The 23,285-nt window shown below is 31.6% G+C and overlaps 1 protein-coding gene across 1 annotated transcript; it reads left to right on the forward strand.

Annotated features, from left to right (window-relative positions):
• Positions 1-4,522: 4,522 nt before the first annotated feature.
• Positions 4,523-22,096, forward strand: LOC113392044 (igLON family member 5-like). The gene is made up of 12 exons (XM_026628274.2): positions 4,523-4,886; positions 11,821-11,978; positions 15,185-15,242; positions 15,330-15,451; positions 16,379-16,520; positions 17,054-17,198; positions 18,311-18,441; positions 18,749-18,853; positions 19,967-20,089; positions 20,788-20,869; positions 20,943-20,995; positions 21,836-22,096. Exons 1-12 carry the CDS (start codon positions 4,745-4,747, stop codon positions 22,033-22,035), a joined length of 1,461 nt encoding a protein of 486 aa, XP_026484059.2. The 5' UTR covers positions 4,523-4,744; the 3' UTR covers positions 22,036-22,096.
• The last annotated feature ends 1,189 nt before the right edge of the window (positions 22,097-23,285 follow it).

Genomic DNA, 23,285 nt, shown 5'->3' on the forward strand with positions numbered 1-23,285 from the left:
ATTTTAGTAATAATATTAATAATGCAAAATTAAAGTTGCCTTTGAAAAAAATATAGTACAAAAATGAATTTAATTCAATTATATAAATTTAATTAAATATATATATAAAACTTGTAATTTTTACCTTTTCTGATAATAACTTAAAAGTAATTTTATTTTCGCAATAAATAAATATTTACTTACAATGAAAATAACTCTAATGTTATTTGAATCGAAAATACAAAATTCATTGATTAGAATTTGTTGTTTTATGCAGGATATATTTTTAAATATATAATTAAACAGTTAGTATAAAGCTATATACATTGACATAATATGTAATTAATTCAACAATTGAACATTCAACATATGAATGTGCGGGAGAAGTAAATATCAAATTTTATACCAGTTTATTTCAGTACAATATACATTCCGAAACGGTGATAGCTTTACATTTTATTTTATTTTCGAATTTAGAATGAAGTTAATTATGATTTTTTGATATTTTAAGTACTTCAAATAATAGAATAGATCGTTGGTTTAAAGTGGTCATTATAATGCTATTCCCACATAAGAATGGATCACTTTATTTAATATACCGTCAATTCAATACAGTCTGTCACTTGAAAGATAAATTGAGCAATGACTTGAACCGTTGGATACAATAGCTGGTCTTCTCTCGTTGAGTATGATTCAACTTATAATAAAAGTTGGATTTTTTAAACTAATATTTATCCAACCAATATAATATTTTTTGTTATCTAATTTTATAATTATTGTTCAGGGTGAATTGTATATAAAATGAAGTCACATCAAATATTTATTTTCTATATTTAATATCTCGTAATTATTTGTTATATTTTATATATATATTTATAGTATAGTAATTGTTAGTGTGAATATATTATGTAATAAAACAGTGTAATTTTTTTTGTGTTTTTAAAAATAACCTTTTTTAAGGTACAATGTGCCGTTGCACATTGTTTCGACAAACGAAGTCACGGTTGTTAACAATTTTGTTATTAAGGGTATTTATATTTAACCCTTTTGGTGATAAAATTACATTTAATAATATTATTGTAAGATTTCTTTAAGCTTCATGGGAAGTACACACATGCCAGTTACAGTTCCAAATTCCAATTACACACCAATTTTTTAATTGGAGCTAATCAAGCTTGACTACAATACAATATTGTTAAAGTGCTTGAGGCACAGATAATAAATATCATCTCGTTAGACGAAATAACATGAAAGAGGTTTTAGTTTATTTTTAGTAATATCAAACTATGACATATCAAATAGATGGAATGAATGGTTTACATGCTTGTTGGTAATCGTAACTCTATATTTATCTCAATGACGAATGATTTAATCAAACTGTATTGTCGTCTTAACTGGGATAGAGTTTATTTAATTATCTATTCTAGCTGAGATGGTCTAGTAGTTGAAATAAGTGAATCTCAACTGAAGATTACGAGCTCAAATTCGGGCAAGTTTTTACTTGCCCGAATTTTAAAGTTAAATTCTAATGTTTCATATTAATCTCTTTTTATAATTCATCTGTGCTCGGCGGTGAAGGGAAACATCGTGAGGATGTGTATCCACCAACCCACATTGGCAACATGGTGGAATAAACTCCAAACCAGCTCACAAAAGGAGAGGAAGCTTAGCCAAGAATTGAGACACACTGTTTTTTTACTCCTCATTTTATGAATGGTGATAACAATGATTTTTACAGATGTCGCTCGAAATCCCGACAAGAAATTTCAGCCACTCAAGGTTTTCAAATTTATATCAGACCTTATAAGAAACTAGAGATTCTATCTATGTTATACGTGCACCTTTGTCTTGATATTTATTTAAAAGTTATCTATCAATTCGAAGCCATTTGGCCCAATGAGAGTCAAAACAATAAGTTCAAACCAAGGTTCAAATCGAGGCAAGCAGGACTGAATGTTTAAATATTGCCAGATCCATCAACATGCAATGGGGTACAGAGGAAGATTTAAATTTAACAGGAATGGGAGCTGTGTCCAGCTATGAGGCTTTTATGGGCTCCACCGATCCATCTGGGCTCCATTATAACTACAAAAAAATGCAATAACAAACATTAAATTAAAAAAAGTGTTTTCAACACTTTTAATTTTCGAACAACCTATGCATTCTATCAAATTACATATTAGTCGCGGGGTATAAGAAAATTGATACAGACTATAGAACACATTCCACTTTTAAATTCTACTTAATTTTATTATCTAGGTATATATAAAACACGCTGGTGTACTTTTTAATAATAAAAGAGTATTCATGATTTTGAAAAAATTAAATGTTTTAATTGTAGCATACAAATTATTAATTACATTGTTATGGCATATGTGTAATTGCTTATACGTTCTAGGTATTTGATCGCTTTGTTTGCCTACTGGATAGTTTGAGGCCACAGATCCCGGGATGTGTGTAAACGCCGAATCAGCCCAGTAAAAATTAATATTCTATTTACAAATTTTCAGTAGCCCTTAAGATTAGAAGGTTTTGTTTAAAGACCGGACTGGTGTATTTATAGCTACGAAGTTCGGAGTAGAATAGTCACCTCATCTAAAACTGTGATTGACGTAAGAGCCTGAGAGATCTGAGATTCCCATCCAAGAATTGAGTGCGCATGCGCCTCAGTAAAAGTATTCTCAAGGAAGAAAGAAAATCTTGACAGTCGACTGGCTATAAGTCTACCAAAGCCTTTTCTCACGCAGTCTACACATATATTGATAAATTGAAAATGAGCGAGTGAATGATTGGGAGATAACTGATACATTAATGATTAAATAAAAATATACTTCATTCAAGTAGACTCTTACAAACACTTTTGAATCGTAAAGTAAGACGCCGCCGAATGTTGATTGGACGGAAGAGAACGGGTAAAGGAAAAATTAATATATAGACAATATTCAATATATTTAGGAGATCCATACAACTGCTTAGAACAAATACAAATTAAACAAAAGCGCGCGAAACTGAATTGAACCGCCATTACATTTTTTTTGGCGCGGACAGTAATTTGTTAAAAATGTTCGTTGTGTTTTATTTCGGACTTGTAAGCTTAACTGAGTAAGTAGATTACATCAATACTATAAATTACTTAATATAATATAAATTACCTAATTGTATGATTTGGTGATTACATATTTATGTTGAGATAAATTCGAAGTTAGAACAAATTTCGTTTTGTTAGGAAATTGTTTTAAGTATTTTAAATTCATGTTTTTTTTTAATCTATTTAATTTATGTACGCTCAATATAATATAAATTACCTAATTGTTCCATATTAGTTTTAGATAATTAAATACCGAATATTATTTTAACTCGGAAAATGGATAGAGCTTAGGTGTTAGTAAAAACCTTAAGAGTTCTTGAGAGATATATTGAAGAATCAGATTAAAAATGACGCCGACATTTCGTGCAAAGAAACTGCATCGTTTTACACTTGTTAATTCGTAATGTGCATACAAAGGGAAGTGCTTATGAAGTGGACATTAGATCTGTACGCGTCTTAAATGACTAATCTTACTAAATGCCGACTTCTTTACAAAGGTGAATCAACTAATTGACGGGATGCTATAAAGTTGCGGCACAATGCGCTCTGTGCTCTGAGGGTGATTCTGTTAGAAGCTCGAAACTCACTGTAGAACACGAGGGTTAAATTACAATGTGATATGCGAGATTGACTAATAATTATGGAAATACACGTATCAAAAGTCATTTGTCAAAAGAATTTCACGAGTGAAATACGAAGTGAGTTCATACAGAATCGCACTGTTTTCGGATCACTAATGATATTTTGGGAAAACATTCTTTTTTTTTATATATAAACAAATGAGTAATTCTACCGTTTGAAATTTTCCAAATCTACTTAGATTGTTAGAATTATAAACTAATTTTGACACTGTCGATACGTTGCAATCAATGGGATCTAGGATGTCAAGTCATTCATCATTTATACCGAAACATATTAGGGGAATGATGAGAACTTCACAAAGTTCTATTCGTGAAAATACAGGGTAATTGTCTCATTAAAATACAACCCATAATGCATATTATTTAATTCGTGGATATGGTTAGAAGTTACTTGGATGGACAATTTTGATTACAGTTTAATTAAAATTTAGTAATGATTTCATGATAATAATTTAAAAATTCGCCAATCAATAGCTTTATTGATACAGACAATCCATAAAAACTATTAATATTTTTACTAAAGATAAAAATAAGTTTTGAAATTTTATTACAGAAAAGAAAAGTTTTTAATATGCCACTGGCTTGGACAAACATCACAAGAATTTTAAAAATCGAAGGCTGTTAAATCTATGCCAACTATTAATTTTAAAATTCAGAATGAAAAAGTAAAAAAAAATTAAATATAAAAAAATTATGTATAGAATTTGAATGTATTTTCAAAGAAAACTTTATTACATCTCGATATTAAATGTTTACAATTAAAGCTCATAGTACCCTCAGAATAATCCTTACTTATTGAGCATATGCGCAACGGGCAGACGTATGTCGATCTGGTAGCTGCGCGCGCGCATCTGATAACGTATTATTAAATGTAACTGACGTTCCAAGTATTTGTTTAAATTTTTTCAAAGAATATTAAATAGTAATTAGTTTATGACACTGTATTTTACATAACAATTATTGTCAAAAAGGTTTTTTTTATTAAGTGCAATTTAAACTTTTAATTTTAATAAAGTTATTCTATATTTAAATAAAAATGGAATTAATTTATAAAGTGATCGTTTTAATGTTTTTATCGGAAGTTATATTATGTGAAAAAGTTTTCAAAAGTGTTCCTGTGACTGTAAAAACGTATGAAAACGATACAGTTTTGCTGCCTTGTTATGTGGATGTTACAGGTAATAAATATATTTAATTATTCCATATTATTATACTTGTGTATTGTCTACTAAAAATATCGATAAAGATAAAAATAAAAAAATGCCTTGGTCCAAAGACTATATTGACATAAAAAAAAATCCTAATAGAAAAACAAACTGGCCTTCCAATAGATTACATTTGTCATATAAATTTAAACTAAAAGAATTTAAATAAAAAAAAAACATGTTTTTTGATTGATAAATAACACGCTCGCATTTCAAAACATCCAGAAATTGTATTTAAAATAAAATATTTGAAAAAAGAACACTGTCTTTCCTGAAACATTGTAATCAAGAGTGAAGACTTTGGCGCTGCCTCTTATAATATTATAATGGCTCTTGAGCTTTGAGATGCATAAGGACCGCGCCTTTAGTTCAACAAAATTTTAAATGATATCTAAAATGTTTATAATTCTTGTTGAGCTCCATGAGGAAAGAATTGAGAAGATTTTGCGTATCTTGGAATTATTCTGACACAATATTATTGTGTACTAGCTGTGCCCGCGTCTTCGTGCGCGTTTGAATATAAAAAATAAGTTATTGTTGTAGCCTAAGTTAGTCCTTATTACATAAGCTATCTGCTAGTGTAAGTCCCCTCAAAATCAGTCCAGCAGTCCCAGAGATTAGCCGGAACAAACACTGACAAAAATTTTAAAACAATGTTATTTTGGTATATGTACCGTATATACACACGCTTCGTTACGTAACGCGTTACGGCGACAGTCTGTCTGGCTTCTCTTTCTCTTACGTATACGGCAGCGATAGGTAGGCAATAATGATACTAATAATTCTAATGTACATATTAAAGAATTATAACAAAGTAAAAAATATATTTTATAATCAATAAAATATTTTATTAATAAATAACCTTTCCTTACATTATCATGAGCCGAGATGGGCCAGTGGTTAGAACTCGTACATCTTAACCGATGATTACGGATTCAAATCCAGGCAAGCACCACTGGATTTTCTTGTGCTTAATTTCTGTTTATAATTCATTTCGTGCTTGGCGGTCAAGGAAAACATCGTGAGGAAACCTGCATGTGACTAATTTCCACGAAATTCTGTCACATATGAATCCACCAATCCGCATTGAAGCAGCGTCGTGGTATATGCTCTCCTAACCTTCCCCTCAAAGGGAGAGGAGGTCTTAGGCCAGCAGTGGGAAATATACAGGCTGTTACTATACAATATATGATCATATTAATATCTATAAAATATAAGTAACAACCTAAGCTTTTCTCAAGTTAAACAATTTCAATATTAAATAGTTCAACTCAGATTATTTTAAGTTATCACTTCTCTCGGTCGTCCCAAGATTTTTTCCATCAGTTGATTGTTGACCTAATTTTGGGCAATCGAGGAACCATTTAAAAGACATTCTCTGAAAGTAAAAGATCAGCCAGTATCGTTACCGTGACGAGTAAAAGCCGCCAACCAAAAGGTCGTTTACGAACTGTTACCTAATAATTGTAATAAAGTTATCAAAGCTTTATCTTAATCTGAGAATCGAATAGCTTAAACATATAAAAGCTTTAGCTATAAAAGCTTTCGATGTTCCATTTGCATAATAAAGCGGTTAATGCGCCGGCGCATCTTTAGGGCACGTTTTTTTTTTAAAGAATTCCTTTATCATCGATAGAAACGAAATGTTGTTACGTTTTTTTTTTCTTTATAATAACTTTATATTTAACGATGTTTTTTATTATAAAACTAAACAATCAAAATCAAAATATTTTTTATCCAAATAGATCCGTTTAAGCATTTTCGAATTTTCATTTTACAAGATTAAATTATTTAAGCTAACATCGTTTCGAATTGTTATGTAATGTAACTTTCACCAAAACGTATACTCTATTCCAATCAAAAGAGGAGAAAAGCCAAATGAACAATATTTGACAGAAAATTTACGCGATATCATTGGTCGAGAGCTTGATTAATCTATGATATTCACTATGGATTTGCGAAAAAATGACGTTTTAACGTTGACAAAACTGTTATCGGAATTTTGAGGTGAAATGAAAGCGGATATAAGTAGTTAAGTAATAGCAGTTTATTATAAATAAAGATATATTAATCATAAACTCTTAGTAGTGCACAATATAGCTGAGTTATTAGACAAATCGCATGAAACACGTAATTCTAAGGTTTGTTTATCTTTCTACTTCGTTTGGAATAGGCTATAGATCATTTTTTTTAATTTAACGTAGTTTAGTGAATGCTTAGTGGTCACCACTTTTTAGACATTGGCACTGTGAGAAGTACAAGCCGTCCCCTACATCGTCATTGAGCTACCAACTTTGGGAACTAATATCCTATAGTTAATTCCAATAACAAAAGGACAAAAACTAAACAACTTTTGACATCAGATTGACGCAATGTCATTGGTCAAACATGAGCAAAAGCAGCAAGAGCTTGAATAATCTATGACATTCATTATGGACGTAAAAATTCCATTTTGAACGTCGACGAAGCTGTTACGTAACTTTGGAATTTAAATTAAATTGGATATAAGTAGTTAAAGTTAACTGTTTTGTATTATAAATAAGATATATTAATAAAGAATTGTTTGTCGTGTAGAACATAGGTGACTAATTAACAAATCGCATGGAATACGTAAAACTAATATTCGTTTATCTTTATTCCTTCTTGGATTATATAGAAGTTCATTTTCTATTGCATTACTTTTATTAATCTGATGGGACGGCAATCCGTTACTACATATTTCTTGCTGGTTCTTCTCGGTAGAAACTACTCGGTAAAATACCTACTTACTTACTTTGTGGTAGAAGTTTGTGCAAGCTCGTCAGGGTAGATGCCATCCATTCTTCATATTATTTTCTCCTGTCAAACAGTATTATATTAGAATTGTAGTGTTCCGCTTTGAAGGGTTGAGCCAGTGTAACTGGTACAAGGAACGTAACATCTTAGTTCCAATGATGTGTGGCGCACTGATGTAAGGAATGATAAATATTTTTTAAAGTACCAATGTTTATGGGCAGTTGTGACAATTTACCACCAGGTGGCCTATTTGCCTGTCCGTCTACCTTTATGACATTCACAAAAAGACAATTTAATCAAATAAATTTTGATAATGTCGCAGGCGTCGATCCTTAGATTGAAAGTTTTCTCTGATGGCACATGTTTTAACAACTGCGTAATTGGATGTACAAGTTATAAAAAAAAAAAAAAAATAATTATCTGTATTTCATTCGTTTCATGTGGAAATAATCTGTGCTATAATACACACTAAGAGTAACTAAAAGATAAATTGAATTAAGCAATGTCGACCTGTGTCCGAACATACCTATTTTGAAAATAAAGTTGTAAAATTATCATCTCATTTCATGCATCATAATTTAAAAATAATATAAAGATGTTTCTAAAATATATTATTATTGTTCGTGAGCTCAAGTTGTCTTGAGTTTACGAGTTAAACTTATTATTTTTAAATAAGGGTACTTATGCACTTTCAACTTTATACGGATACTGTTTTGTTTGGCTTTATGTTACGTATTTAGTTATTACTTTTAGAGTTTAAAATATGAATTGTTTATGCGTGTTTATATATATTTTTTAATGTAACCATAATTAATATGACGTTATTTTTATTTAAATTATTTTTTACCATTATAAAAATATAAGTTGTAGAACTTGATAATTTCATAACGCACATAACGTATAAAAAAGCCTAGCTGGCACAGTGTTTGGAACACTTGAATTTTATACGAAGGTTACGGGTTTTTTCGTGTACGTTATTTGTAAAGAAATAATCGTGAGCAAAAATGCAGTAGGCGGACCGTCATGGAGTCAGCGCGAGGAGGCCTTACCAGAGGCACGTAAATATGCTGTTACTTTTCATTTACACAACGTATGTTGGCCGCCTTAATTTTCTAAATTAGTTTAAACAAATAGCCCACCATATTTTAGATAGCAGTCATTTTTATTAATGTTTAAATTACGGTCCGGCTACGGTGTTTAAGTTATTTATTTGACGTCGAGCTAATTTTACTTTTGTATTTAAGAAATTTGTAATTTAATTTTTTTAATAGGTTCTTTATTAGGTATACATTTTACTATTTGATTTGAATATTTAATAAAGATAATGATATATTATGATATTTGATTGGACACATGTGAAATCTAATTTGTAATGTTACTTTTGATTATACTTTTGATAATTTTGATTTAGATATGCTTAGCTATGGCATCCACTTTTGGTTATAGCTTAAACCACGTTATTCTAATACGGGTTAAAACACACGATTTTCGTCTAATTTATGTAGATTTCCTCACGATGTTTACATTGACAACTGAGCACAGTACTAAGCAATTGAAAATTCTAAGATACTTGCCGTGAATTCTAAAATACTTCTTACATGTTAAATGAAAAATCAAAATTATAATTTTGATATTTTGGCGATTTGCGAAAAAATTACGTTTCGAAAGTCGATGAATCTGTTATCGGAACTTCGGAAGTAAAATAAAAGTATATTATTCAAGAACTATTTATTAGTAGTGTACATTTTACGTGTATATTTCTATTATGGATCGGTTATACAAATATTTTTCTTTTTCTTCTTTTCTTTTGACATAGGTACCGTGGACGAGCAAATGGGCCACCTGATGGTAAGTGGTATCTGTGGCTTACATCGTTAATGCGCCACCGACCTTGGGAACTAAAACATTATGTCCCTTGTGCCAGTAGTTACACTGGCTCACCCACCCTTCAAACCGGAACACAACAATACTGAGTACTGTACAAGACGGGCTTGCACAAAGCCCTATGAGATTAAGCAAATTCTCATACTGTTTATTCACAATATTATTTAAAATATACTCGAAACTTATACTAATTTATCTATGTATGAGTATGTATGTAGTTATTATTCATTTAGAACTAGAACATCAAACATTAAAAATGTCAGAATATTTAAAAAAATTTTTTTTTTTTTTTTAATTGAGCGTGTGCCATATTATATTCTGCTAAATTATATTCATTCAAATCGTATTATACTAACAAATGAATGTAAAAAAGTATAATTTGCAGGCAATCAGATGCGGCACGGCGGTTTATTAATTGACAAAAGTACAAAAGACCGACATTATTGTGTCGTGCACGTATTTAACAAAGCGGTGTTGTTGCCCCTTGTCGGAAGACCAAATCTATATAACTAATCGTATGTAGGACAAATATTTGGAGGAGGCGCTGTTTTTTTGAAAGTTTTTATTTTAAAAACGTCAAATAAGGTTTTATATGTTAATAGGTTGTTACGAAAACTATAAAACAAACTGTTTTTTATTTGTTCAATAAATAGAAATTGCAAAATATTTATTATTTAATTTAAGAGTTTTGATTAATTATTTATATGCCTAGATAAGACTAGAAAAGCTGAGGACGCTTCGAAATAAAAATGACCAACTTTTGTCTACTAAGTACACGCACACAAGTAAAGTATTATGACGTTTGACAATCGTTAAACTGTCAAGCGTGGCTGTCATGCACTTAAAGATAACAAAGTTGGCACGAAAGTTGAAAGATATTATGTAAATAATCTATATTTACGAGTAATATTTAATAATGAGACCACTACTAATACGATCACTGATGTTACCTATTGAAGCAAGACCACAAAAAGATCAACATTTTTGTTTATTAAATTATAGTAATGAATGAAAACTTCATTTATTTGGTAATTTATAAAGTGCGTTAATAAAGTAACCGTTCCCGCCTCCCCCCCATATACAATTAACTACATCGTTTTGAAAGAGAGTAACCTCTTCTCTTACCTCTTCACTCTTAAGCCACTGAATCGATTCCGATGAAATTTCATATATAGATAGTTTAAATAGAAAGGTTAGTTTATACCTCGGAAATTTTCCCTTAAAGGAGTGGCAATTTTGATCGGGAATCTATAGTTTATTAAGTAAAGAATATAAAACTCATTATAACTTAAATTTTCGTTAACATAAATTATATTTGTGTATTTTAACCAATAAGGTTTAAATTTCGAGCAAATAAAGCCGCGCGTTAAGCTAGTATAATATAATTCAATACGTAATGTAACCCCACAAACTCCACGATAATGAATACTTAATGAATACTTAAAACTAATAAACAATAACAAGAAAATGACTCTCCTTTTCTAATCATATCAATAAAATAAATATTATTTTAACGTAAATGCCGCCTCCATTATCTCTGTTCAATACATTATCACATCTCTGTATCGTTAGCGACAGGAAGAGGCCGTAGATTCAGATCTTTGTGTACCAGTTGATCGTGGATCCCCCCACGAATAGATATATAAGAATAACAATGTTTTATTAACTAGCGAATTGAAAGGAGTTTTAAATAATCTATGAATATTGTATCTTCGTCTGTGAATTATAAAAAAAGAATGAGTATTATTTAACGAGGCTATAGATATAAAAGTTCAGTAGTAATAATAAAATATATTTTTTTAATTTTTACGGTTCTCACAAGAGTTGGCACTTTTAGCTTCTATTCCAGGGTTGGATTAATCATGTCGAGACCCCTATACTCTTTTCTAGCAGGGATGTTATGGATATGTCATTTCGGATCTGGAAATATAAAAATATTTTACCAGTCTCAGTTTTACGGTAACGAATACGAAATTATTTCGGATTATCCGATTGTTTCGGACAGTTTTTGTTACGGATATTAGATTATTTAGAAATACTGAAAGAAAAAGTTACAAGATATTATACTATAGAGATAATAAGTTTTAAGCACGTAAAAATAAGCTTATAGACGGATCAAGAGTGAATTTCATATTCTTTTAACGAACAAAATAATCCAATTAAAAGTTTAAGTAGTCATCAGTACTTTATCCTAAATTATCGACCGTCGTATTGTTATATTTGATGACGTATATATATATCATTACAGAAACAAAACACCGGGTCCGATGGTTCAAAAATGAAACGCTCCTTGGCGACAGTAAGGACCCGAACTATCTGCTGCCGTTGCACACAAGGATGCACGCCAACTTCAGCCTGCAGATAGACCACCTGACATCCAGTGACACAGCTGATTACACTTGCGAAGTAAGTGTTCGTAGCCAGATTCATATTTTTTACAGATTGGAGCTTCGAGGTTGCCTTCGACGGTGACGTAAAATTCGTCAATTCTGGTGGTCCACAAGGTTACTCTGCATATCAATGATTTGTTCCAAACAAGGAATATTCACTGCTATGCAGACGACAAGACAGACATTTTGTACACCGGCCGTACTAATATTTTTCGGGAACGTCAAATATCGGGACAAACTTGTGTCTGTAATCAAGTCATTGTTAAACAAAGTTTTGGACTGTTACCTAGATCTAGCCCAATTCAATCCCAAAAAGACACAAGTTCTCGCGTTACCCTCCAAAAATCATAATGTTTCGTATGTCCACGATTTGATAACATTCCCATCGTTGCCACAGCTAGTATCTGAATATTTGTCGTTGATGTTTTGAACCTCGTTCAGTTCAGTACCGCGGTCAATTAGAAGGTAAAACCAAATTGGCATCTAAAAAGCTTCGTCTGCTCAGCGAGGCAAGACACGTCTCCTTAAACTACAAAGCGTAAATTCAGCCTCACATGGAGTACAGCTCTCACTAACATAACACTTAATAAAGTTTCATTTGAATCTTCTTTGAGGTGACATTTCAGTCTTCTTTGAGGTGTTTTGCTACGAGTATTTCCTAACCAACAATAGTACGTAAGTACTTCAATATCACAATTACTTTAAACTAGCCGCGAGCCCTTCAACTGAAAGTGGCGTTATTTGTGTATAGTGACGTAACATTATATCGATAACAGTTTTTTTTTTGATAGGATATAATTTAAACTTAAAAATGAAAGTCGAGATAGAATCTAGCTTTACTACTAAAATTAAACAAACAAATATTGAGTCCAAAACATGAGCTGATTTTCACTTAAATTTTTTGAAATCGTTTAAAATGTCCTTAATTTTCTACTTAAATTTACCAATAACTAAAACAGCTTATGTTATATTAACCGACCCTATAATTTCAGCATGAAAAGTGAATGCTAAATAAAAAATCGACATCTAACTTAAACGACATTGCACAGCACTAGGCGTCGGTTTGTTTAAAGTATAGAGGATACAATTACACAATTAATCAATTTGCCCAACTGTTTCGCGATGTACATCTCAACCCGTATCTAAACTACTATAAATTAACTGTTAAATACTAAACAAGGTTGAAATTTTTTGGCGCAACACTTCTTTAAATATATCGATAGTTTAATCGATGCATTTATTATGAATAAAAAATGTATTAAATGTGAATGATAAAAAATAAATAAAACAGTATGTGTGTTACTGTGGCAGTGTTTTTTTAAGTAAAGTTACAAGCCTGTTAATATCCCATCGCTGGGATAAGTCTCCTTTTTAGAAGGTTTATTATTTAAATTTTCTTTTTTTCCGGGTCCATTTGTGAAAATTTTTAGAGTCAACGACCTCGTCAGGGAATTATGGAACAAGACGAAACCATCTATCAATTATATTTAAATTCGAAGAAATTAAATTTTAGGGATTATAATAATTGGTAATGAGTATTAAAAAAGTCTGTGTCTAAATCTCATTGTCTTAGATAAAAAAAAAAGTGAAACAACTGCCTGTAAATTATATTCGAATACGAGTTAGTATTTACATGACACATGCAGGTTTTCTCGGGGTGTATTCCTTCATCTCTAATCACGGTATCAATTATGTATTATAAGTACATAAAACTTAGTGATGCGTATGATACACAATGATACATAAATCGGCTCTAAAAGCTTGGCGCACGGGTTCTCTTTATCAATAACTTGCGCCTAAACGATATCCGATCATGTCGGTGCATTCCAATCCTAAGCCAAATAAACAACATTTGACAGCAAATTGACGCGACATCATTGGTCGAGAGCTTGATTAATCTATGATATTCACTATGGATTTGCGAAAATATGGCGTTTTGAACGTCGACGAAACTGTTACCGGAATTTTGGAAGTAAAATTAAAGTGGATATAAGTAGTTAAGTGTAACAGTGTTGTATTATAAATAAATATATATTAATCACAAACTCTTAGTAGAGCACAATAAGCTGAGTTATTAGCAAATCGAATGAGATACGTAAATCTAAGGTTTGTTTATCTTTATTCCTACTTCGATTGGAATAGTCATTCACTCACTCATTCATACTCATATCTTAAAGATTCAGAAGAACAATTGTATTTTGAATTAAATATGTTTTTTTTTTCTGGTTGTCATAGATTGTCTCCATGGCTGACCCAAAACCTTCCGACTTCCGGATGTAATAAATAATAAGTATTTTAATCAATGTCGTTTTATTTGCTAAACGATCCTAATTTTATTCAATTTGACGCAATACTGAACAATTTCATTCGTCAATCAAACTGTTTCCGGATTTTGAGTTTGTTTCTCCTCTACATTGAGAGGAAGGCGGTACTTAATGTGTACAGACAGACTAATTACAAGTACCGTGCTCTTTAGTACTTTATTTATTAATTGTATTTAAATTCCTGGAAAAAACGATATACGAACGATTTTGTGGTTGAAATTCCATAAAATCATATTTTAAAAAACACGTTATTTAATTAGCATATTTTGTTCGTACTGTAATATATGTACCGTTAGATTGTAATCTATCTCGTGAGATTTGAAACTGCCGAAATATTGTGAACTCAAAATAAAACATCAAAAATTTCGATAGTTTATGATATTTCGGTTAGGTTAGGTTAGCGTTTTTATAATTTAACTTGCTTTATAATTAAGCTTTGGTAGATTATAATTTTACGATGACATATATAATTTATAGATCGCTAGACTGCGGCTTCCCTCGCGTTTTAGGGGTATCAGGTGGTAGGCATAAACAGTAACTTACGTCCTTCATTCGACTTCATCAAATTCAGTTCAGTGGTTTTGCCGGGAAACAGCAACAGACACACATACAGAGTTACTTTCGCATTTATGATATTAGTGTAGATTTAAGACACGATAAAAAGGTAAACCTGAAGAGATTCTTGCTGGTTCTTCATAGATATACAACCGGAGGCAGCTTTTAATCAATTTTATATAGTAAAAAAACAAAACAAGAACCATTTCAATAAAGTATATTATTTATTTAAATGGTTCTTGTATTGTAACACTTTTGATTTGTGTAATTTTAGCAGATTATATCGTAGACGTCGATCACAGCAAGAGTATTAGGTGATACTTATGTATTGATGTTATTACAGGTTATTAGAGAAGAACCGTGGGGACCTATTAGACAAACACATTCTATAGAAGTGCAGTGTAAGTCTTTATTAATAAAATAAAAATTATAATAGATAAGGAGATAAATAAATATTAACAGCATATATATTTTTATTGAAAAAATAGATGCGCCGACTGTACGATCTGTACCCGACGAAGGAGTTCTAGAAGTGAAGAAAGGCGAATACGTCGACATCGGCTGCGAGACAACCGGCACCCCCCCACCCATTGTTAATTGGAGGAAAAATGTAAGTTTAATTAGAGGAACATAAAATAACATCAAAGAATTATAACATGAATACCTATTCGGATTATAAATTAAAAAATTGATGTTTGTAAAAAAATATATTTTCACTATAAGTATTAAAAGCGAATACAAAATCAATTACTATATTATATACTCGGTAGTACAAAATGATGCGTCTTTAGTACTTCAATAATTCATAATTAAGGTGACGGCACTTTTGAAAACGATCAATCGCACTACCGGGAATTCACATTTGATTTTGACTGTGATTTAATTCGATATTTGAAGTGATAACTTCTTATGGGAGGGTAAAACGCTTCGTTACGTAACGCGTTACGGCGCCAGTCTATCTGAATTCCTTTTCTCTTATGCAAACGGCAGCGATTAGTTTAAGTTATCACTTTTATCCAGACGCACACGGGGTACGTTTATATATATTTTTTTGACATACAAACAAACATATATAAACGTACACTTGGTAATATACCCAGAACTAATAATCCAACTCTAAAAAAAGTTCACTGGTAGAAAGCTACATAATTCCTGAGTGCCACATAGGGTTTAAACTCAAACTCAAACTCAAATTCCTTATAGAATATAGATCAATAGTGTAATGCTTCTATATTCCTTATTCAATATAGAAGCATTACACTATTGATAGTCAAATGAAACACTACCACCGGTTCGGAAGAGAAAACACCCTGACCTGAGAAGAACCGGCGAAACAAACTCAGCGTGTCTTTTTTTTCTATTTTATCATTTACACAATTAAATTAAATTATAGATTAAATTTATACCATTTTTATTTATTAGTGAATTGGATCCGTGCGAGACCAGGGCTCTAAGTTAATTTGACACTGTTTTGTTACAAATTAGACGTACAGATTATTATTAATAGAATTGATCTAATAAATACTTTATCAATCAGGGCGAGTCAATGGCTCTATTAGAACATCGATCGCGAATTCGATTCCGAGCTGAGCACCGTCTGTTAGCCGGAGTTTACGAATGTATTGTCAACAATGGAGTCGGCGATCCAGTCAAAGCAGCCATCACTGTTATTATTCAAGGTAAGACTTAATACATCGACAAAATTAAACTAACAAAAATTAAATAGAAATCAATAAACTTATAACTACTAATATATATATATATATTTATTTACGTAATAATTATTAACAATAAGGCCTTAATTATATAAAAAAAAACATACTTAGTTATTGTACAAATCAAATAAAAATACACTACAATTCAAATAAAAATTAAGTTATTAATTTTTATTTGAATTTCAGTGTTGTATGATTTATTCACTTTTTATCGTAGCTGTATTTAAATATTTTATGCTCAATAGTGAATTATGTGGTCTCGTATATTTGAAGGAGCGCATAACTTGTAAATCTTACATTGACTCATTTCTAGAATTAGTATTAAGTGTATCTTTTGTTTTACTTTGGTTTGACTATCAATTGAATAAAAAAAAATAAGGTAGGTATAATAAATTAAATTAGTAGTACACTCTAGTACAATGACCCCTAATTTAAAGTTACTTAAATTGACTAAATCAATAAAAAATGTTGCTAATAGTGTGTGTAATTGTTTGTAGATGCCCCAGTGGTGTCGACGGATCGAAGTTTCGTTCACACAGCGATAGGTTTAAGAGCAGTGTTGGCAGCTAACTTGGAGTTCTCTATACCACCAGCGCGGACTACCTGGTACCGAGACGGGAAACTTGTACGAACCGACGATAGGTAACGTTCATAAATATTTATGACCACACTAATGTTAAGTATATTAAACGTGATTATAATTTTAGACTTTTTTGAAAAAGTTACTTAGTACTAATGTTATAAATGCGAAAGTAACTCTGTATGTTTGTCTGTTGCTCTTTGTCTCTTGTATTAGTAGTATAGTAACAGTTTGTAAATAGCCTGCTGGTCTAAGGCCTCCTCTCCCTTTGAGGAGAAGGTTAGGAGCATATTCCACCACGCTACTCCAATGCGGTTTGGTGGATTCACATGGGGCAGAATTTCGTTGAAATTAGACACATGCAGGTTTCCTCAAGATGCTACTTTTTTACGATTAGCAGCTAACGACCAGCCCCTAAAATGCGGCGACAACTAGTGTTCTATAAATTTAGACGTTAGTATTTCGTTTGTAACACTAAAACTATGCTTGAGGTTACAAAAATACTTGGATCATGCTAAATATAATTCCCTACAAATTGCTCATATTGATCACTTATTTCTGCCAAGGGGCCATTAATTTATTACGTAAGACAATTTGGGGGGGGGGGGGGGTATCGACCGTGTCTTATGTTTTCTTACAAGGGGGTGGGAAGGAGTCTCGATAGTTCTTGCGTAAAATCAAAAAAATGCGCAAAGTTAAAATTATTTGAAAAAGTTTCGATTGGCGAGGTTCGCTCGGATGCGTATAGGTATAAAACGATGTTTCCCTTTCCATGGCAATGGGCGGGCCAAAAAATAAAGATTATTATATTATATTTCAAAAAAATGACTCTTTGAAAAATAAAAATTAAAATACACCAAACGTGTATTCATTTTCTTCCTTTCGATTCTTACGTAATAAATATTAAACAGGGGGAGGAGGTCGGCCTATTCTTATTTTTTCAAGCGAAAACAGTCTTACGTAATAAATGAATGGCCCCTAAACTGTATTTCGAGAACATTTTATGACATATGAGAAACTTCTAAGTCATGAGCCTCGTCACCAAAAACTCACTAGTGACCTATAAAATCACTAAAAACTATTAATTTTGTTTTTATAATGAATTTTATTAGATACTTATTCATTTTATTTAAATTTAAATAATAATGATTAATAAATCCTTGTGATATTTCAGGGTGATCGTAATGGTGCAAGATAAAGTCCATCAATTAATCTTCAGAACAGTTCGAAAGACAGATTTCGGCAATTACACATTCAGAGCGGAGAACAAGCTCGGTATGGCCGATGTCTCTTTCAAATTAACGGGTGAGTACCGATATAGTAGGGTTGCCAGTATCTAGGTAATTTCTTCATATAAAAGCGCATTTTAGTAATGTTATTACTCTTAGCTTATAATAATAGTAGTTACTGTAAGATTGTTTATATTAATAGTAAAATACTGTACTCACGTACAAGCTGATTTTGTTTCTAGTGAGCATTTATCGAAACGGGTATTGAGAAATTGGAATCGGGAGTAGTCAGTGGCTGTATTTATTTTAAACTAAATACATAATAATTTAATTATATATGGATACTCTATGGATTTTTTTTCTAAGGCATTTTTTTTCTGTAGGTGTTCCGAATGTGGCATCGTTTAAAGTGGATCCAAATCTTAATAAAGCGACTTCAACAAGCTTCACTCTCATTTGGGAAGTGGATTCTTACTCCACTATCATAGGTTCGTAATATTTCCATATTGTTATATATAAAGATATACACAATATATAGAATATGAACTGTTTAAACAACTATTTCGAAAGCATTTTTTTTTTCTAATTGTATTTTGAAGATGTAATATACTCAAGAGGCCTCGCTCGTTCAGTGAGTAGGTTATGAGGTGGCAGGTTTTAGTACATAGTACATTTCTTATATTTAAAAATATTCAATCATAAATATTTAAAATTTTTGGTCCCACGTTGGGCGCCAATGTGCTATACTAAACAATACATCACTATTAAAATACAAATAAATTTTTCTAACATAATAGCACCCCTTGGGTCTAATTCAAGTAAAAATATAATATTAATTTATTGATAGAGTGCGTGACTCGTACGCCTACAAGACTAGACTCGTAGTACGCACGAGACATAAAAAAAAATAAACATAATCAGCCTGTAAATTTCCCACTGCCGGGCTAAGGCCTCCTCTCCCGTTGAGGAGAAGGTATGGAGCATATTCCACCACGCTGCTCCAATGCGGGTTGGTGGAATACACATGTGGCAGAATTTCGTTGAAATTAGACACATGCAGGTTTGCTCACGATGTTATCCTTCACCGCAATTAAAAGTAAATAAAAAAAGAAATAAAAAAGAAATAATTAAAATAAATAATTAAAGCACGAGACAATTTAAAGTAAAATTTAATTTATTCACATGGCGACGCGCATCTTCGTAAGTGAATAGATCTATACTGTATTCCAACCATAAGAGGAAAAGAGCCAAATAAACAACAGTTGACAGCAAATTGACGCGATATCATTGATCGAATCTATGATATTCACTGTGGATTTGCGAAGATATTGGCGTTTTGAAACGACGAAACTGTTATCTGAATTTAGGAAAAGTAAAATTAAAGTGGATATAAATAGTTAAGGTTATTAGTGTTGTATTATATGTAAATAACCCTATATTAATCATAAACTCTTAGATACTTAGTAGTGCATAAAATACCCGAGTTATTAGCAAATCGCATGAAATACGTAAATCTAAGGTTTGTTTATCTTTATTCCTACTTCGATAGGAATAGAGTATATACAAATATTTTAATAACCTTTGCTATTGTCTGTCAACAGAATATCATCTCTGGCTACGTCCGTACTATGGACGTTTGTCAACTGTTGAACCGGACGCTTTCACGACGAAACCACCCGCCAATTTGTGGAGCAGTATTGTCGTACCTGGAGATTCCAATGATGGTGTGTATTTAATAATTATATGTGTTCGACTGCCTCGTTTGCCTAGTGATTAGCTTATGCCGATTCCGAGGGTATATACAGAGTTATTGGTAATTCGACGTATTCCCGTTAGGAGGTGATAGGGAATTCGTTCATGTTCGAATACGAATTTCCACCACCGTCCTTTGTGGTCATTTTATTTCTTGGAGAGCTGATAAAACGGTTATGTTTTTGAAATAACCTTCAGGACAAGTTTCATAACGATTTTTTTTGTTTTAAAGGCAATTTTGTGGAAAAAAAAAAAAAAAAAATTGAAATAATAACTTTTTCCGTCTCGCATTTTTAAATTTGGATCGATTATTATTGTTTTAATATTGACAAATAACCAGTGTTTATTCGTATTTCTAAATCAGAAGAAAAAAATAGATTTTAATTGATACTTTTTTTTAAAATAAATATTTGAAGTTACAGTTTTGACTTATTTTGAAAAAATCTAAAAACCGTGATAACTCAAAAATGGTTCATTTTTACATCATGCATATTGGGGATAAAATTATCGCAAATAATCACCCCTAACGGGAATACGTCGAATTTCCAATAACCCTGTATATCTGGGTTTCAATCCCATTTCCGGCTAAAAAATTTAAAATTAGGTTTGATGGTGAATAAATTTGTAGTAACTACTTGGCCATTTGAAAATGTTTTAATTTTAATTTCAGGTCCGATTCACAGCGCAGTATATACCGTAAGAGGTCTTACACCGTCTACAGTATACGAAGCCGTAGTAACATCCAGAAATAGGTATTATAACTATTTTATTAAATTTTCTTTTATAATATTTCAACGTTTTAACTAACTCTGGTGATTTCGACAGGTGCGGTTGGAGTAAGCAATCACCTGTGTTACATTTTGCCACGGAGCCAGGAGGTATTTTCTTTTAAATTTAGTAATTTTAAATTTGTAATATCATAAAAGATTATGAAAGCAAAATGTATATATTCAAATCTGATTCAAAAGTGTAAGGGATACGAAAATATCTATATACATATAAAACAAAATCTTTGAATTAAATACATGTATGCCACAGTCAGTAGGTTAAATTAGTCTTTTAATTAACGGCCTAGATGCTTTACTAAAGAGCGCCGTTCAACCAAATGTTACTGGCCAATACATCTTCCATTTGTAGAATAGGGACTCTCGTGTGAATAAAAATATTGATATTGGTAGGACCATAATTATTTGGTTTAATGCTAAATATTTATCGTATCGCGTCTATATTGAAAACGATTTTGTTAAAAAAAGGTTTTGACATCACTACTAATCTGATAACGCATGACCTTTTAGAAAACACTCTTTTCGAAATTAGGTTGTTTATCAAAAATTTCGAAACTTGGTGATAAAGTGGCTTTTGGTGTTATGGGATGTCCAGTAACCCATTCGCGCTTTCGGTTAAATTTAAAAAACACTTTAATGGTTAGACCGAAAAGACCACATTAAACATAATTTAAAAACAAAGAAAGTCTAAGATGAGTTACCCTATTCTATAAATGGAAGATGAATTAGCTGAGTGTTATTCAGGCCGCTGGTTGAACAGTGCCGTTTAGTAAAGTGGCTAGGCGTTCCATTGGATGACTATTTAAGGTAGTTGCCTGTGAAATATATATATAAAAAAATTGGGAAAAATCTTTATCAATAATGACGAAATTGAAAGATATTTTGAAAATATAAAAAGCATTTAGGAAATAAAATGATTATTTTTTTTTTCAGTTGGTAGAACGCTTCCATCAACATCAGATTACACAGATATAACTCAATTATTGGAAGAAGAACCCGTACAGGCGCACAATATAACACAAGCTCGTGTTTTTGAACGATACAACGATCTGTCATCGGCGGGAGCGCGGGAAAAGTCATCCATATCTGTCACAATTATTGTATTTGTAATAATGTGCTATTTACTAAGTTGATAAAATAAATTAAGAAAAAAATAAGAGGTCAATGTCCATTACTTCGTAATTATTTCATAGCTTTCTTGGGTTGGGTTTAGAATAATGCTCCACGATTTTGGGGGAAAAAATTGTTGTATATGTTAGAGGATTGGTCCCTGATTACTACAATACCACTCGCGTCCTGCGAAACTGCACCATTTTCGAGAAAATTAAGAAAAACTATCATAACCTATACACGCGGAAATATGTCAAATAGATCGTAATATCACTATAAGAGCAGGATAAGTAACTATTTTGTTTAAGTTCGACAAGGATGCAATATACATAAGGTGCTTGTCATATGTCAAAACGCTAAATGAATGTGTCAAATATCACGAATATGTTTTGACATTATTCATATTTAAAGATGTCGTTCGTTGTTTCTTTTTGACTTGCGTTATTCGAATGAGTGCTCATTTTGTTTGTTGTGATTTATTTCGATGATTTTGCTAGAAAACTTAGATTTACACATTTGATTGTATAAAATTGACACAAAACCGATTCTGTTAACTCTGACTCAATGTGGTCTTGTCGGACTTACCCCTAGAGTGTTTTTTAAGAAACCGAAGGCGCGAAGGGGGTGCAGCACCCGCCTGCTGTAACAGAGCACAGGCATATCGTGCTTATGCTTTGTTACGAAAGGCGAAGGTGCTGCATATCCCGTAGCGCCGAAGGCCACTGAGTTTCGAAATTGTTAATAAATAGCCTGATTTGAGGTTAGAATTATAAGATTAGTTTTTGCCAATATCTCAGGAACGAAGCAAATTCGCATGATGGGAATGGTACCAGAGCATAGGGAGAATACTCATATCCTTCCCCACAGCCCCTCTACCCCCTGCTCCTGGAGCAGATTACTAAACCGCAACCGCTTTCTTTAATCTCAAGGTCACAGATCTTGGTTTAATCTAAAGATTAAATGATGAATGAATGGTTAATTTTGTATGTGTAGTACATAAAAACTGAATAATATTTTTAAATGACGGGACTATAATTAATTTATATTCAAGCTCTAGAATCTAGAGTCTATCTAGAGGATAGTTAATATAATCAATGCTAAAAAGATATGAAGTTTTGTTTATAAGTTGTTGAATCAAATAAAATAATTTGTGTTATGTTGTTTGTTATTACAGCCATGTTCATTCATTCCTTGTCATTTCAAGAATTTCAACCTTGACAACCTTGACAGTTCAAGAATAATTAACGATAATTAATGAATTATATAGGCAAAT

Source organism: Vanessa tameamea, chromosome 27, assembly GCF_037043105.1.
Source record: "Vanessa tameamea isolate UH-Manoa-2023 chromosome 27, ilVanTame1 primary haplotype, whole genome shotgun sequence".
NCBI classification, from domain to species: Eukaryota; Metazoa; Arthropoda; class Insecta; order Lepidoptera; family Nymphalidae; genus Vanessa; species Vanessa tameamea.

Bases quoted from the DNA above. Each gene is read 5' to 3' on its own strand.
- LOC113392044 (XM_026628274.2), top strand. From the start codon at position 4,745: ATGGAATTAATTTATAAAGTGATCGTTTTAATGTTTTTATCGGAAGTT. The intron at 4,887-11,820 runs GTAATAAATATA...ATATCATTACAG, and splicing joins TTGTTATGTGGATGTTACAG to AAACAAAACACCGGGTCCGA. The intron at 11,979-15,184 runs GTAAGTGTTCGT...ATGTTATTACAG, and splicing joins CAGCTGATTACACTTGCGAA to GTTATTAGAGAAGAACCGTG.